Source organism: Podarcis bocagei (genome assembly GCF_964188305.1).
Source record: "Podarcis bocagei genome assembly, chromosome: 3".
Lineage (NCBI taxonomy): Eukaryota > Metazoa > Chordata > Lepidosauria > Squamata > Lacertidae > Podarcis > Podarcis bocagei.
In genome coordinates this window covers 15,435,223-15,448,059 of record NC_138127.1, presented here as the reverse complement: position 1 = coordinate 15,448,059, position 12,837 = coordinate 15,435,223, and the positions used below count along the sequence as shown (strand labels likewise).

Below are 12,837 nucleotides of genomic sequence, written 5' to 3'. Positions count from 1 at the left end.
GCACATTCAGGTAAAAGGTCTTTCAACACTTCACAACAGGAAAAGCTTTAATGAACCAGTAGAAACCAGATTATGTACCAAGAACCAGCCTGTTTTTATACCCGCATCTTCCAGGGTAGGTAATGCCTGTGTTATTCATGATAATTGGTTGCAATCCTGCACCGCTCAAATGAATGGGAGATTTGCTATTAACTTTGACAGGAACAAAATTGCTGGCCTGTTTCTTTAAAAACTAGGGGAGACGCACCTTATACAAAGTGACATCGTGGCATTATTTTTAAATTAGCTTCCATAAAGCAGGTGAATTGCTGAATTCGGTTCTGGTAAGATTTGTAAGGGAACAAAGTGTGATTCAGTAATTCAGCAAGTAATCTTTTTTTAGGACTTCTTTTTTAGGGGTGGATGTAGAGCTGCCATTTCAGATGGATGGATGGATGGGAAGAAGAAGGCACACAGGAAGGTTTTATGGCCCAGTAAATTGAAAATTAGTGTGCTTTAAGAGCATTTGTTGCAATAATTTCCTCTTCATATCTTACTTTAGCTGACTACTATGGCAATATTATCAACGCAGGGCAGCCTGGACTTGTTCATAACAACTGTGGTGAGCCAAAAAGGTTAGGAGTATATCTACGGTAGCTAGAAACCTTAAGCCCCGTAATAAGAATAGCTTTGGAACAATAAAGTGGGAAAATTAGATTGATGAGATGCTGAATGAAGATGGAACCTTGGTCTGATCCAGGAAGGCATTTGTTATATTCTTACATTATGGTTTTTATGATCTGAAATTCAGGAAGGGTCACTGCCCCCACTGTCCTGCTCCCCCCCTCCCCAAATATAAAGATACTGATGGAGCAAAATTCCTCTGTTATCAAATAAAACGCTCAGACTGTATGGAATGCTGCTTTCTGGGACAGCTAGAATCCCAGGAATTGTGTCTGTATCCCCACAGAGCAACGCTTCAAGATTCTTTTTGCTGACTCTTTATCATTTTCCTAGCAATCATTCATACACAAGGATATTCATTTACAGAGGGAAGGCAAAGGTTTGTATTCATCAGACATTTCTGGCAATAGGTTCAACCTCACAAGCCAAAAGCCTCTTTTTGATAGACAAGTTTTCTCTAGCTGAATTTCTGATCAATAACTGCTGGCGTTCTGTGTTCTAAAAACCCTGCCATTTCCACAATGACCCAGTATTTTCATATAACACTGCTTTTACAAAGTCACACGATTTCCTCTGTCCAGCCCACTGATGTCTGTTTTGACTGGTGGCCAAGTCTCCAAGGCTGTTTCTCAGTTCTGCCGAGATATCTTTTAACTGGAGATGTTGGGGAGTGCAACTTTGAACTTCTGCTTCCTGTACATGTACTTTTCCCATACTTTCCCTTTCATTCACTAATCAGCTCCATAACTTAAGAGTTGCCTCTAAGAGGCCCTGTACACAAAATTCACCAACATTGACATACTCACCATAACGTCTAAATGGTGTGTAAATTTTGCCATGCATCGGAATGTACACATGGTAAGCACAAATTTAGGCATCATTCTGAACATATGGAAGCAGGTGGAGCTGGGAGCTTACAATTAGCTCCATGCCCAACCCACCTAAAATGTGCTATGTTTTCCACATACGTGCAGTAGGCCTTCTGAAAAATTGACTGCCATACGTTAGAATTTCGCTCCAACCAAGTGAGATTTACTTCTCAGCTAACATAACCCAGCAGCGCTGGCCCACATGCATAGATAAGCATAAGCAGACAGGTCAAATAAATTCTGCATTTGCCCTCAACCACACTTTCTGCATTTCTGCTGTTGTGCTAGGTCAGCCATGGAGGTTACAATATGATTTCTTGAACTGGTTAGTCTGGTTGCTCAAAGACAACCTCGGTACAGGAAACAGGGTGAGAGGCACAGACACCTAGTGCCAGAATGAAATCTGGACAGATGGACAGAAGCGGTAAACAAGTGGGAAGAAGGAAGATAATTAGAAACAAATATTGGTGTCACAAGGAGACCTTGGGGTTCTCAAGCATTTGCTTTTAGGAACCTGTTAGCAATTCTAGTTATCTATGGCATGCAAAAGAACATACTGCATTTATATGGTGGTTTTTTCCCAACCTTCACATGTATAACACATATCTAAGAAAGGTTGTTCTGCTCTGGACATGCAGAAAAATACATGCAGAAAAAGAGGGGAAGAACTCCAGGTACTAGAAATGGGCTTTATTCCACGCCTAAAACATTTTCAGGGAGAAATCCTTCATTGGGAGGGGGGGCATTTTTCTAGCAGAAATTCTCAAATGCAAGCAACACCAGAGCAGGAGGTGACTATATTTACTTCTGTGCCCTTTCAGAATGTGTCTATCGCCCACGTTTTGCACTTCACTTTTGTTTCACATTACCAAGAACGAGGGTTGGGTGCCCCGTCACCCCAAAAGAAACTGGCAAACCTGATTATCTTAAAAGGAACAAAGGACATATACATATCTCATTTTATAACATTCAAACAGCATTCTCACCTTGGTCTAGTTCATCAGATCTGCTTGTAATTGATAATGACTGGGAGACTTGACATGCTGGATGGGCTTGTCTGTACCTGGATTCTTGAGGGTGGAGAACTGGGGGTGTCTTAAGTTCTTTGGGGCTCTCCATTTGAATTAGCCTAGTGTAGGCTTCCCAATTTGTGTGGTGGCCATCTTTTCTTTTCCAGGCTCTTATTCTTTCTCCATCCTTCCACCACACCCCCTCTCCCCTTAAATCCTTCAAGCCTGGCCTCCACCCTTCCCAGCTGTCCCTGTCTTAGGAAAAACCCTATTGTTAAAAGCTTTCATTGTGGCATCATCCACAGGAAGACAATGATGTTTTCAGAAGTACTTTCAATGAGAGTGAGGAGAGGAAGGGAAGATATGGAAGGAAAATGAGAGAATCAATGGGATTTTAACTCCTGGTCTAGTTAAGGATTACAAGTAAAGGTAAACGGACCCCTGACCATTAGGTCCAGTCGTGGCCGACTCTGGGGTTGTGGTGCTCATCTCGCTTTATTGGCCAAGGGAGCCGGCGTACAGCTTCCGGGTCATGTGGCCAGCATAACTAAGCCGCTTCTGGCGAACCAGAGCAGCGCACGGAAACACCGTTTACCTTCCTGCCAGAGCGGTACCTGTTTATCTACTTGCACTTTGACGTGCTTTCGAACTGCTAGGTTGGCAGGAGCGGGGACTGAGCAACGGGAGCTCACTCCGTCGCGGGGATTCGAACCACCGACCTGATCAGCAGGCCCTAGGCTCTGTGGTTTAACTCACAGCGCCACCCGCGGATTACAAGTACTTCCTTCTAAATTAGCAATAGCTGTGGGAGCAGAGTAAGATTCTGAATTATGTTCTCTTTTGTATTATGTTACATTCCTTTTATACAACACACTGCCAGTTTATTTTTCCTAACAGGCATTTATATACATTATTTCTATACCAACTTCGGTGTATTATGTTAGTTTTCTTTTGAACAAGACCTCACTGAAGACTTAATAGTGACATTTAGCATTTGCTTTATCAACAAATATAGAAGCTGGAGACAGAAAACCTGTCTGTCACAGTGCAGCACACCTCAGGCTGCTGCTGCATCCCGGTTTTAGCTGGCTCCACCTAAAACTCTTCAGTCTCTCCACCTCTCCAATATTCAAACTGCAAAACTGGTTCCAGCCCACAGTGCTTCTCTGCCTTTCCCTTTAGCCCAAAGGCAGGGGTAAGATTCCAAACCGTCAAGCAACACTCTTGCATTGGCACACTCTTTAGACCTGTTGGAATACGGTAATTTATACTTCAGCATGTCCACTCAGAAGTAAGTGGGGCTCACTCCCAGGTAAGTGTATATAGGTTTGCAGCCCTTGTCTGATAAAAGAGGGTGGTGAGCCAGAAATGGAGGACCTGTGGCACTCCAGAAGATGCTGAACTCCCATCAGCTTCAGCCAGCAGAGACAGTGATTCAGTATGATGCGAGTAGTAGTCAAACCACATCTGGGGTACCATAGGCCCCACATCTCTGGTACAGGCAGTAGCTGCAGTTGACACCCTTCAGATACTTCGCACGTATACACCAAGAAGATCATTCCCTGACTTGCGACTCCACTACAGCTTGCCACCACAACTTCTTAAGGTTGAGAACGCATGCGCCTTTCTGTAGCCCAGTCTAGAAAACTGAAAAAAGAACCACTGGCATCCAGCAGTAAGAAAACACATCAACATTAGCACCAGCGTTGCTATGCAACAGCTCAGCACTTCCTTTTCCTGTTGGAACTCTGCCCTGATTGGCCGCCATCTTTGGCAGCTGCGATAATGAGGATTACAAGAAATCCCACCTGCACGGAGTGGAGATGGGAGAATAAGTAATGTTTGCTGGAATAAGACTAAGGGATATCTGTGTGCTTATGACACATGCCATGACCAAAGTGAGGAGCCATTGGAACTTCATGTTCCAGGTCTCCCGTTAAAAAAACAAGAAAACAAAAAAAAACTAGGAGGGTTGGCTAAGGGGACCAGGATATCTAAAACAAAATGGGACCAGGATACCAAAAAGATTGCCTCACCAACTGCTTACTGGGTTCTGCAAGAGAGATACTCCTGCAGATACCATCTCATAATAATAATAATGATATATTATTTGTACCCCGCCCATCTGGCTGGGCTTCCCCAGCCACTCTGGGCAGCTTCCAAAAAAAATATTAAAATACCGGTACTCATCAGCAGGTCTGTTCTGCATAGAGCGCAAATTGGGATTTTTAGTGTGGCAGTAGCTACGCTTTGGAGCTCTGTCTCATTACATATCAGGCAGGCTCTATCTCTATTTAAGTGGTGATGATGGTTTTAAAAATCCCTGATCCTCTGGAGAACCTGGTGCCTCTGTTGATTAGATATCCCACTTCCAGTGACCTGACCCTAGTTATACCCACCCAAAAGTGGGGAAAGTAACAATACTCAACATGTATGTGGGAGCTGAAATGCTAACCCGTGTTTCAGAACCGTGCATAAAACAGAAGCACTGTTGAAAGCTCTAACACTGAGGGATTGAGGGGTTAGGGTGGCTTCCTTCCACTTCAGACAAGTGCCATCAGTCTATTATTTGCACTGTACTCCCAAGCCTGAACTTTTTGTTTTAAATAAAATACTTTCTGACAACATCAAAGAGGGGGTGAAGAAACTAGGAGACCTTGAGTACATGCTAGGCAAAGACATTTTAAAGCAAAGCCTTTGTTTTCCCAGGGAATATTTTCCCATGGCAAGGATAAGAAAATATTTCCTGATACTGCTAATCCTGCTTAAGAGCACCAAAGCTATTACTTAGATATCAGAGTACCATAGAACAACCACAAAAGAAATATACAGGGCCTGTTTACTCAGAAGTTTTCCATGGTCTCTAGCATGGCTGACTCCCAAATAAAGGGTGCCTAGGATTCCAAGCCAAAACTTGCACTATCCCACAAGCTAAGAATACCACCCTTTTCCACATGGACTTGGACAGAGAGTGGCTGTGTGTGCCAAATATAATATTTTCCTGCATCTGATGAAGTAGACTGCAGTCCACAAAAGCTTACACCGTAATAAATGTGCATGTTTTTAAAGTCCCACAGAACCCTTTGTTGCAACAGACTAAGGGCTTATCCACACTTATATTTTGCTCTGTTCTGTCCAGGCAGAGATCCATGCTTTAACGCTCCATATCAGAGTGTTGTTTTTTTTGCACCAAGCTTTTTTTGTGAAAATCCGCTCTTTAAAGCTGAATCGGAGCCATTGTCAATTTGGGTTTCCCCCCGCAGATTGACATTTGCTCTGATTGAGCTTTAAAGAGCAGATTTTCATGGGGAGAGCTCTGGAACAAAACACACAAAGGGGATCAGACAGAGCTTTAAATTGTGGACTGTGCTCAGAAAGAGTGCAGGAAAGGTAATTGTGGATAAGCCCTAACACAGGTCTCACCCAGGCTTCCTTTTGTGCCACATTTCCAGGCCCAGGTCTGTGCTATAAAATGCTGTGTCCAATCACTTTCTTTTTGCTCCGGTGATTTCCCTCCGAAAACCTGTTCTTTACTGCTGAATCAGAGCCAATGGTTATCCACAGAAAACCCAAATTGCCATTTGTTCTGAGCCAGTGTTAAAGAGCGAGTTTTCCTGGGGGAAAGTAGAGGGACAAAAACAGTAGAGTAGTGGGGGGGGGAGCCAAAAGGGTGGTTCTTTATTTCTCTCTTTTTCTACTCCTTTCTCCCATCTTTATTTCTTTATGTTTTTATTATACTGTACAGTGGACCCTCCGGATACGAATTAAATTCATTCCGGGTGTCCGTCCGCAACCCAAAAAGTCCATAGGCAGAGGCGCTGCTTCTGTGCACACGCGCAGAGCGCTTCTGCACATGCGCGCAGGGCGAAACCCAGAAGTATACACTTCCAGGTTTGCCACGTTCACAACCCGAAAATTACGTATCCAGAGCAATATTTAACTAGAGGGTCCACTGTGGTTAGATCAAGGACTTGGTTCAAATAAAAAGGGGGAAAGATATTTGATATTAAGCTTCATATTTTTCTCGATAAACCCTAATAAAACTTATTTAAAAGAAAAAGAGAAACAGGAAACTGAAAGAAACTGAAACTGACTTTCAATCAACCTTTGAGAGCCAGTGTGGTGTAGTGGTTAAGAGCGGTAGATTCGTAATCTGGTGAACTGGGTTCGCATCTCTGCTCCTCCACATGCAGCTGCTGGGTGACCTTGGGCCAGACACACTTCTTTGAAGTCTCTCAGCCCCACTCACCACACAGAGTGTTTGTTGTGGGGAAGGAAGGGAAAGGACAGTGTTAGCCGCTTTGAGACTCCTTTGGGTAGTGATAAAGCGGGATATCAAATCCAAACTCCTCTTCTTCTTCTTTGAAGCAGGTCCATATTTGCTGATATGTAGTAGCAGCTTTTCCCCTCACAGTGTATGTGGCTTTTTCCAGCTGTGCTTAACATGAGCATTATAACCTGAGAACATCTGTTTCTACTGTTTATTCTCTGATAGACTTCCCTCCTGGCATGTGGTTGGCTATAAGCTAATCAGCCCATACAAAGAACCATATGAGGTGGCACAGATGACTCATTTTGAAAACAACTTAAGTATGGAGGGTTGCAATAAGTTTAGCTCGCGGCTTTCTCATGCCTGTTTTGCAGATTCTAATCTCCCTTGTTTGTGAATGTGAGTTGATTGCCGCTGAGGGGGAAACCCCATAATGTTTTATGTGGAATCTACTAATTCTTGACCTGCTGAGCATGGTACAACTCACCTGCTTAACCACAGAACCCAACGCTTACAAATCTTAGATCAGCCAATGAAATCAATGCAAATAAAATAAAAATAACTCACATTCAGGTTGCAAGTCCAGACATTTCGGATCCAGCCAGGATCTTTCATCAGAGGAATCTGAAACCAAAAAAGAAAGAGTCATTCAGCTAAGTGTAATCCGTTGTTAGTACGCCTATCTGCAAACTCCTTGTGGAGTTTTTCTGGCTCTGCTTACACACAAGTACTTTTTCTATGACATTTGTAGTAAATCTTTACCTCTGCTGCAAAGTGGTTTCCCAGGTGTTCGCTGCAGCTGTAAAAGCCCTGTTAGCCATATATGTTTGAAAACACTGGATTCCTTGTGTGCCGGGGTGGTTTTGGATTAGCAAAAAGCAGTTCCATACTGTGGACCCCTCCCCCAAGCTGCCCCCCTCCCAGCTGCACCTGAAGATTGAGGAGCTCTCCAGAACGGTATAGAAGATGGCACAGAAAGTGGCAGTTGTTGCAGGGAATGGGCAGAAAGAGGCACGCCACCTTGCCCCACGACACGTCACGTTCCCTTGTCTCCAACTCCCCTGAAGCAACTTCAATAAAGCCTAACTCAAGATCAAAGGACCTGCCCGAACAATATGGTATAGGGTGTGAGGTAGAGGAGATGCCCCTGTGATGTGTGTGAGTGACATCTGCACCCCACAGGGTGTGCCAATGTGACGCACATGTGCACTTGCCGACGTGACATGTGTCGATGGGAGTTGGGAGGAAAATAGAGACTTTTTTTCAGTCTCCTCGACTGACCCTCTTCAACCCCCCATTTTTTGGTCACCTCCCAACAAAGCATTTCCTGTCAGAAGATGGGCAAGTGCTACCACTACTCCACCAACGGGACAGAGCACACACGCCCTCCATCGTCCTGAGGAAACCCCTTAATCCCAGTTTGACTTGATTTGATTCTTTGGTAGATCTACAAAAAGGAAAACACATACCAATAAATAAATTTTAGAAAGGGGCAAGATTAAAGGTGGGCACACAAAGCATTAAAAAAACACCAAAAGACTCCTTGCAACCCACTCTGCTCCCACTTTCTTCCCTGCCCTCTAACTGCCCCTCAGAGCTGACACATCACACAGGGTTGAACTTTGATGGCGGCAGCCTCTCCAGCAGCCACAAAGAGCTGCCCAAGGGAGGAAGAGGCCGTTGGCCATGGAGAGCCAACAGGAGGCTCCCTCGTTACCACCACTGCTTGAGAAAAGTGCCGGCTCATCTTCCACCCTGAGCTTCATGGTGGCAGCACTGGCAGGGGAAACAGGGACATTCCAGAATCAAATCAGAAGAGCTTTTCTAATTCTGGGATGGCTTTTCTAATTCTGGGACTGTCCCCAGAAAATAGGGACACCTGGAGGGTTATACCTAGGTTACCTCTTTCTGCTGTTGTGTCTCGACCTGCCATGTCGCCTTTTGATGGGTCACTGAAGCCTAGTAAAGGATCATTTGCCATCAGCCAATCGCAACACAAATTTCTGCAGAGGTGTACAACTGCAGATGCTGTTCTTTAAATAAATAAAAAAGTCAGTGTAATGAGCTTTACAACACTTGGCCAGAGGTGGCCATTGACCTTGTATTGCAAATAAGGAGACTGAGGAAACTATGATATTAAATAGCTTGCTCAATATTGTAAAGAAAACAATTAGGCCCGAGCACCTTCCAATTAACAGCCCTCTGCTTTCATCATGTGTTTATACAAAGTCATCATACTGCCTTGAGGTAGCAGTGGAACCACCGGGCGGAAGTACTAATACTGACTCTGATGAAACAATTTCAAGTTATCATTAGGTTGCTTTGCTAACAACTTGCGGAGGCTGAAATGCCAGTGGGTCAATAGATGGTCTGAGTAAAATCCAGGCAAACTGAGAGCTTCTCAGTCCCACTGATTTCAAGAGGAGACGTTAAATGCTTGTGCATAATTCTCTCCTGATTAGATCAACGGAGCTTAAAAGTGCTTAATTTTGGGGTGGGATCATGCCCGTTATTTAGTTGAAACAAAAGTAAAACGTTAAGTTGTCAGTTAGAGTATGATAATGCCAAGGTTGCAGGTTCGATCCCCATATAGGATAACTGCGTATTCCTGCATTGCAGGGGGGTTGGACTAGATGACCCTTGGGGTCCCTTCCAACTGTATGATTCTATGATGTGAGATTGACCAGGCTAGGCAGAAGAGTAAACGTGTTGCATTTGTATGCACGCCAGCACTGAAATCACTATGGCCTTATTTCTGCATGTGATTTGTGCTTTATTCAAAATATTTATAGAAAACCTCTATAATGTCTCTCGCACATACACTAATTTTATCTTGTGGGCTTCCCACAGGCTTCTGGTTGGCTACTGTAAGACCAGGATGTTTGACAAGATGGCAATTGGCCTAATCCAGTCTTCCTCCTGAATAACTTTCTTAACACTGGTAGTGGGATAGGAGAGTTGTGGGGGGGGGGGGAGTCACATCTGGCAACCAACGTGCCCCTTTGGTTTCAGATAGTACATGGGTAAACGAGTCTAAAAAGCCTGGGACACAAATTTTCACGGCCCTCTAGCGACTATGGTGGCTCATTTACCAAAAGTAATGTATTTAGTGTTAACTCTGGAAGTGAAAACTCGATTCTGACCACACTAAGTCCCCTAGAGCAAAATATACATCAGGAAAGCAGTATTCTCATGGCAGTTCGTTCGTTTCCCCTCAACATTTCCATAACTGTTCATTTCGGGTAAATTATATTAGAACTTTCACACAATATAAAATGGACTCCTAGAAATATACTGGGATATAGCACAAGTTTAGTGCTTATTTCCATGTTATTTGCTTCCAGGGAGGGAGGGAATTAGTTTGCAATATACATGGAAATGACTGCTGAATATTCAGAGGGAAGCTCCATTACAGTTGGTGCATTTTTTCCGGAACTGTGAATAAGGTCGGTTTGCATTGAAAGGTGAAGTGAACCACATTGCTCTTCCATCAGTGTGCTGGGCCTGTGCACATCCATTCAAATGTGCTTCTAAAGCTCAGGCGCTGGGCCTAGGAGCAGCACAGTCTGTTTGGGTCTGGCAGTCGAGCAGCGTGTCACAATACGTGACGCAACCGCGCAGCCTTTGGAAGCAGGCTGACGGTGGCAATTCTTTGAAAACAACACTGTATGCTCAGCCTCAAAAACAACTTTCTTCATGGAGTGATATAACCAGCCCGTGACAAGCTGGGCACCTTGCCAAAGGCACTGTTGAACGCCACTTGACACTCCTCTGCAATGCAGAGTTATAAATAACATCCAGATAGCACAACACTCAGATACAGACCCACACAGTCGCATTTGAATCTGGAATGTTGCAGAGAACACAGGATTTCAGGTTGTGACCAAGTACCAATTCTCATTTATTTAAAAAAAAGGGTTGTTTTATGTCTCACAAACACCTGTGCAAACACATCCGTGTTCAGTAGATATAATTACAGGATCTAAGAAAATAGATTCAAAGGCAACATCAGACCCTCCAAGTGTCCCGGTTTTACCAGGGACAGTCACGGATTTACAGAAGCTGTTCTGGTTTTTTATTTGATCCCGGAATGTCCCGTTTTTCCTTAGGACATCCCTATTTTCATTGGAGAAATGTTGGAGGGTATGGAGTTATACGACTCTCGAGCCAAGGAGATAAGTAACTATACAACCGTTAGAAGTCATCCTAAGGCAGCCCTGTATACTTTTATTATGTTTTTATATATGCTGCAACCCTCCCAGAGTGTCCGGGGCAACCCAGTCAGATGGGTGGGGTATAAATAATAAAATGATGATGGAATAGAATGCCCCTATTTTCATCAAAGGGTATGCAACATGGAACACCTGTCTGCAGCAATGGGCAGCACAAAGTAACCCAAGCAATCAAAAGTTTGACTAGGAAAGAACTGAAAGAGAATGAGAATCAGAAACTGCAAAGGGAGTCTTGTGTCTCCAAGAGAGACCTGGGTACAAGGGCAGAGCTCGGCATCTTGCTGCTACACGACAGATCCATATGCGGATGTGGCCCAACCTGCTTTGTAAACTGAACAGCAGCTTGTCTCCTGGACAGTAGTCACATGTTGCTTGTGTGTATTGGCACTCGTGGGATGACGCAGCAACGGGAGTAGGGCTGCACTGCTGGCCCCACTCCTGACATCACATCCCAGGGCTAGCCCCACCCCCCTGACATCCATGACGATAATCACAACACACAGGCATTTATGGCTGGGTTTGGTCCAGGGATGCAACATGGGGGTGGGCTGACACAGACGCCCCCCACTCTTGCTTCAACACAAATGCCTTCTCCAAGAATAACACATGGATAGCACTAGTAGCAGACCTGAGTAGAGGGACATCTCTGCCCAATTCACACAAACACACATGCCAGCCCAGCACAAAGAAGGTTTAGATTTCAGCCCAGGAAAGGGGAGAGAGTGAGATGCAGAAGGCCAAAGCACAGAGACTTGATGGCATAATAATTCTTTGAATTATTGATTTCTGATGCAGCTGTTTTATTTGAGCATGAGGTAGGGACCACATGATGTCATATAGCCATTGAGAAATCCATTTGTTTTGTTACAGTGGCTGCATTATGAGGAAACTGATCTCTCCCAGTTTATTAAAAACATTCCTTTGCCAAATTCTACTGTCAAACCTTGCCAGCTATAAAGTTAAATATTTCTCTGAAGATGTTTCATTGAATATCCTCTCCTTGCGTAGGCCAGTAAGTGAATAAATATTGGCATAGTAGTTATCTAACATTTTATTAGTTTATCAGAAAACAATTAATGAAACTCCAGCTGAATCAGTTTAGATGCAGAATGATATGAATTATATTAATGATCCTGGCTATTAGTGTTAATGTTTCATTCTGAGAGGAACAAAAGTAAAACATTCCTAGAGTTTCAGAAATGTCCCAGAGTGAGTAAGGTAACTGATCTGATTATCAGGCTGACAATAATTTACTTATACAGTATTGTTGTGAATTTTGTTAGCAATATGTTTTTGAAGCATGTGGATAATGGGGGGGTCCAACAAAGTAGGCATGGATTAATAGTCCTTTTAAAAACCCAGAAAAAAACAGGGTTGAATGATGTACTGAACTACAGAGTTAAGATCCATAAAGCTTTTAGGATGAGCAATAAATTAAACAGAAAATTGCTTCTCTAATACAATATATAGCTCCATTAAATAGAAGTTATGGATCCTTTGGGGTGCTGTTATTGAAATTAAAAGATGATGAAGACTCATTTAATTATCAGGTAGTAATATCTATTACTATATTGTATATTGTCTCCCTGCTTATTTAACTTATATGCAGAATTCATCATGCGAAAGGCTGGGCTGGATGAATCCCAAGCCGGAATTAAGATTGCCGGAAGAAATATCAGCAACCTCAGATATGCAGATGACACAACCTTGATGGCAGAAAGTGAAGAGGAATTAAAGAACCTTTTAATAAGGGTGAAAGAGGAGAGCGCAAAATATGGTCTGAAGCTCAACAT

The 12,837-nt window shown here is 43.5% G+C and overlaps 1 protein-coding gene across 5 annotated transcripts in view; it reads right to left on the bottom strand.

The window, feature by feature from the left end:
• The window catches only part of LPIN1 (lipin 1), a 91,672-nt gene that overhangs the window by 54,110 nt on the left and 24,725 nt on the right, over positions 1 to 12,837 (bottom strand). For 3 of the 5 annotated variants that reach the window (XM_081189062.1, XM_081189065.1, XM_081189063.1), the window contains exon 2: positions 7,380 to 7,436. In XM_081189062.1, the coding sequence (XP_081045188.1) occupies positions 7,380 to 7,436 (57 nt within the window). Of the gene's footprint in view, positions 1 to 2,518; positions 2,795 to 7,379; positions 7,437 to 7,574; positions 7,641 to 12,837 lie in introns of those variants that run through there. The other 2 variants (XM_081189064.1, XM_081189066.1) reach the window with 2 other exon arrangements.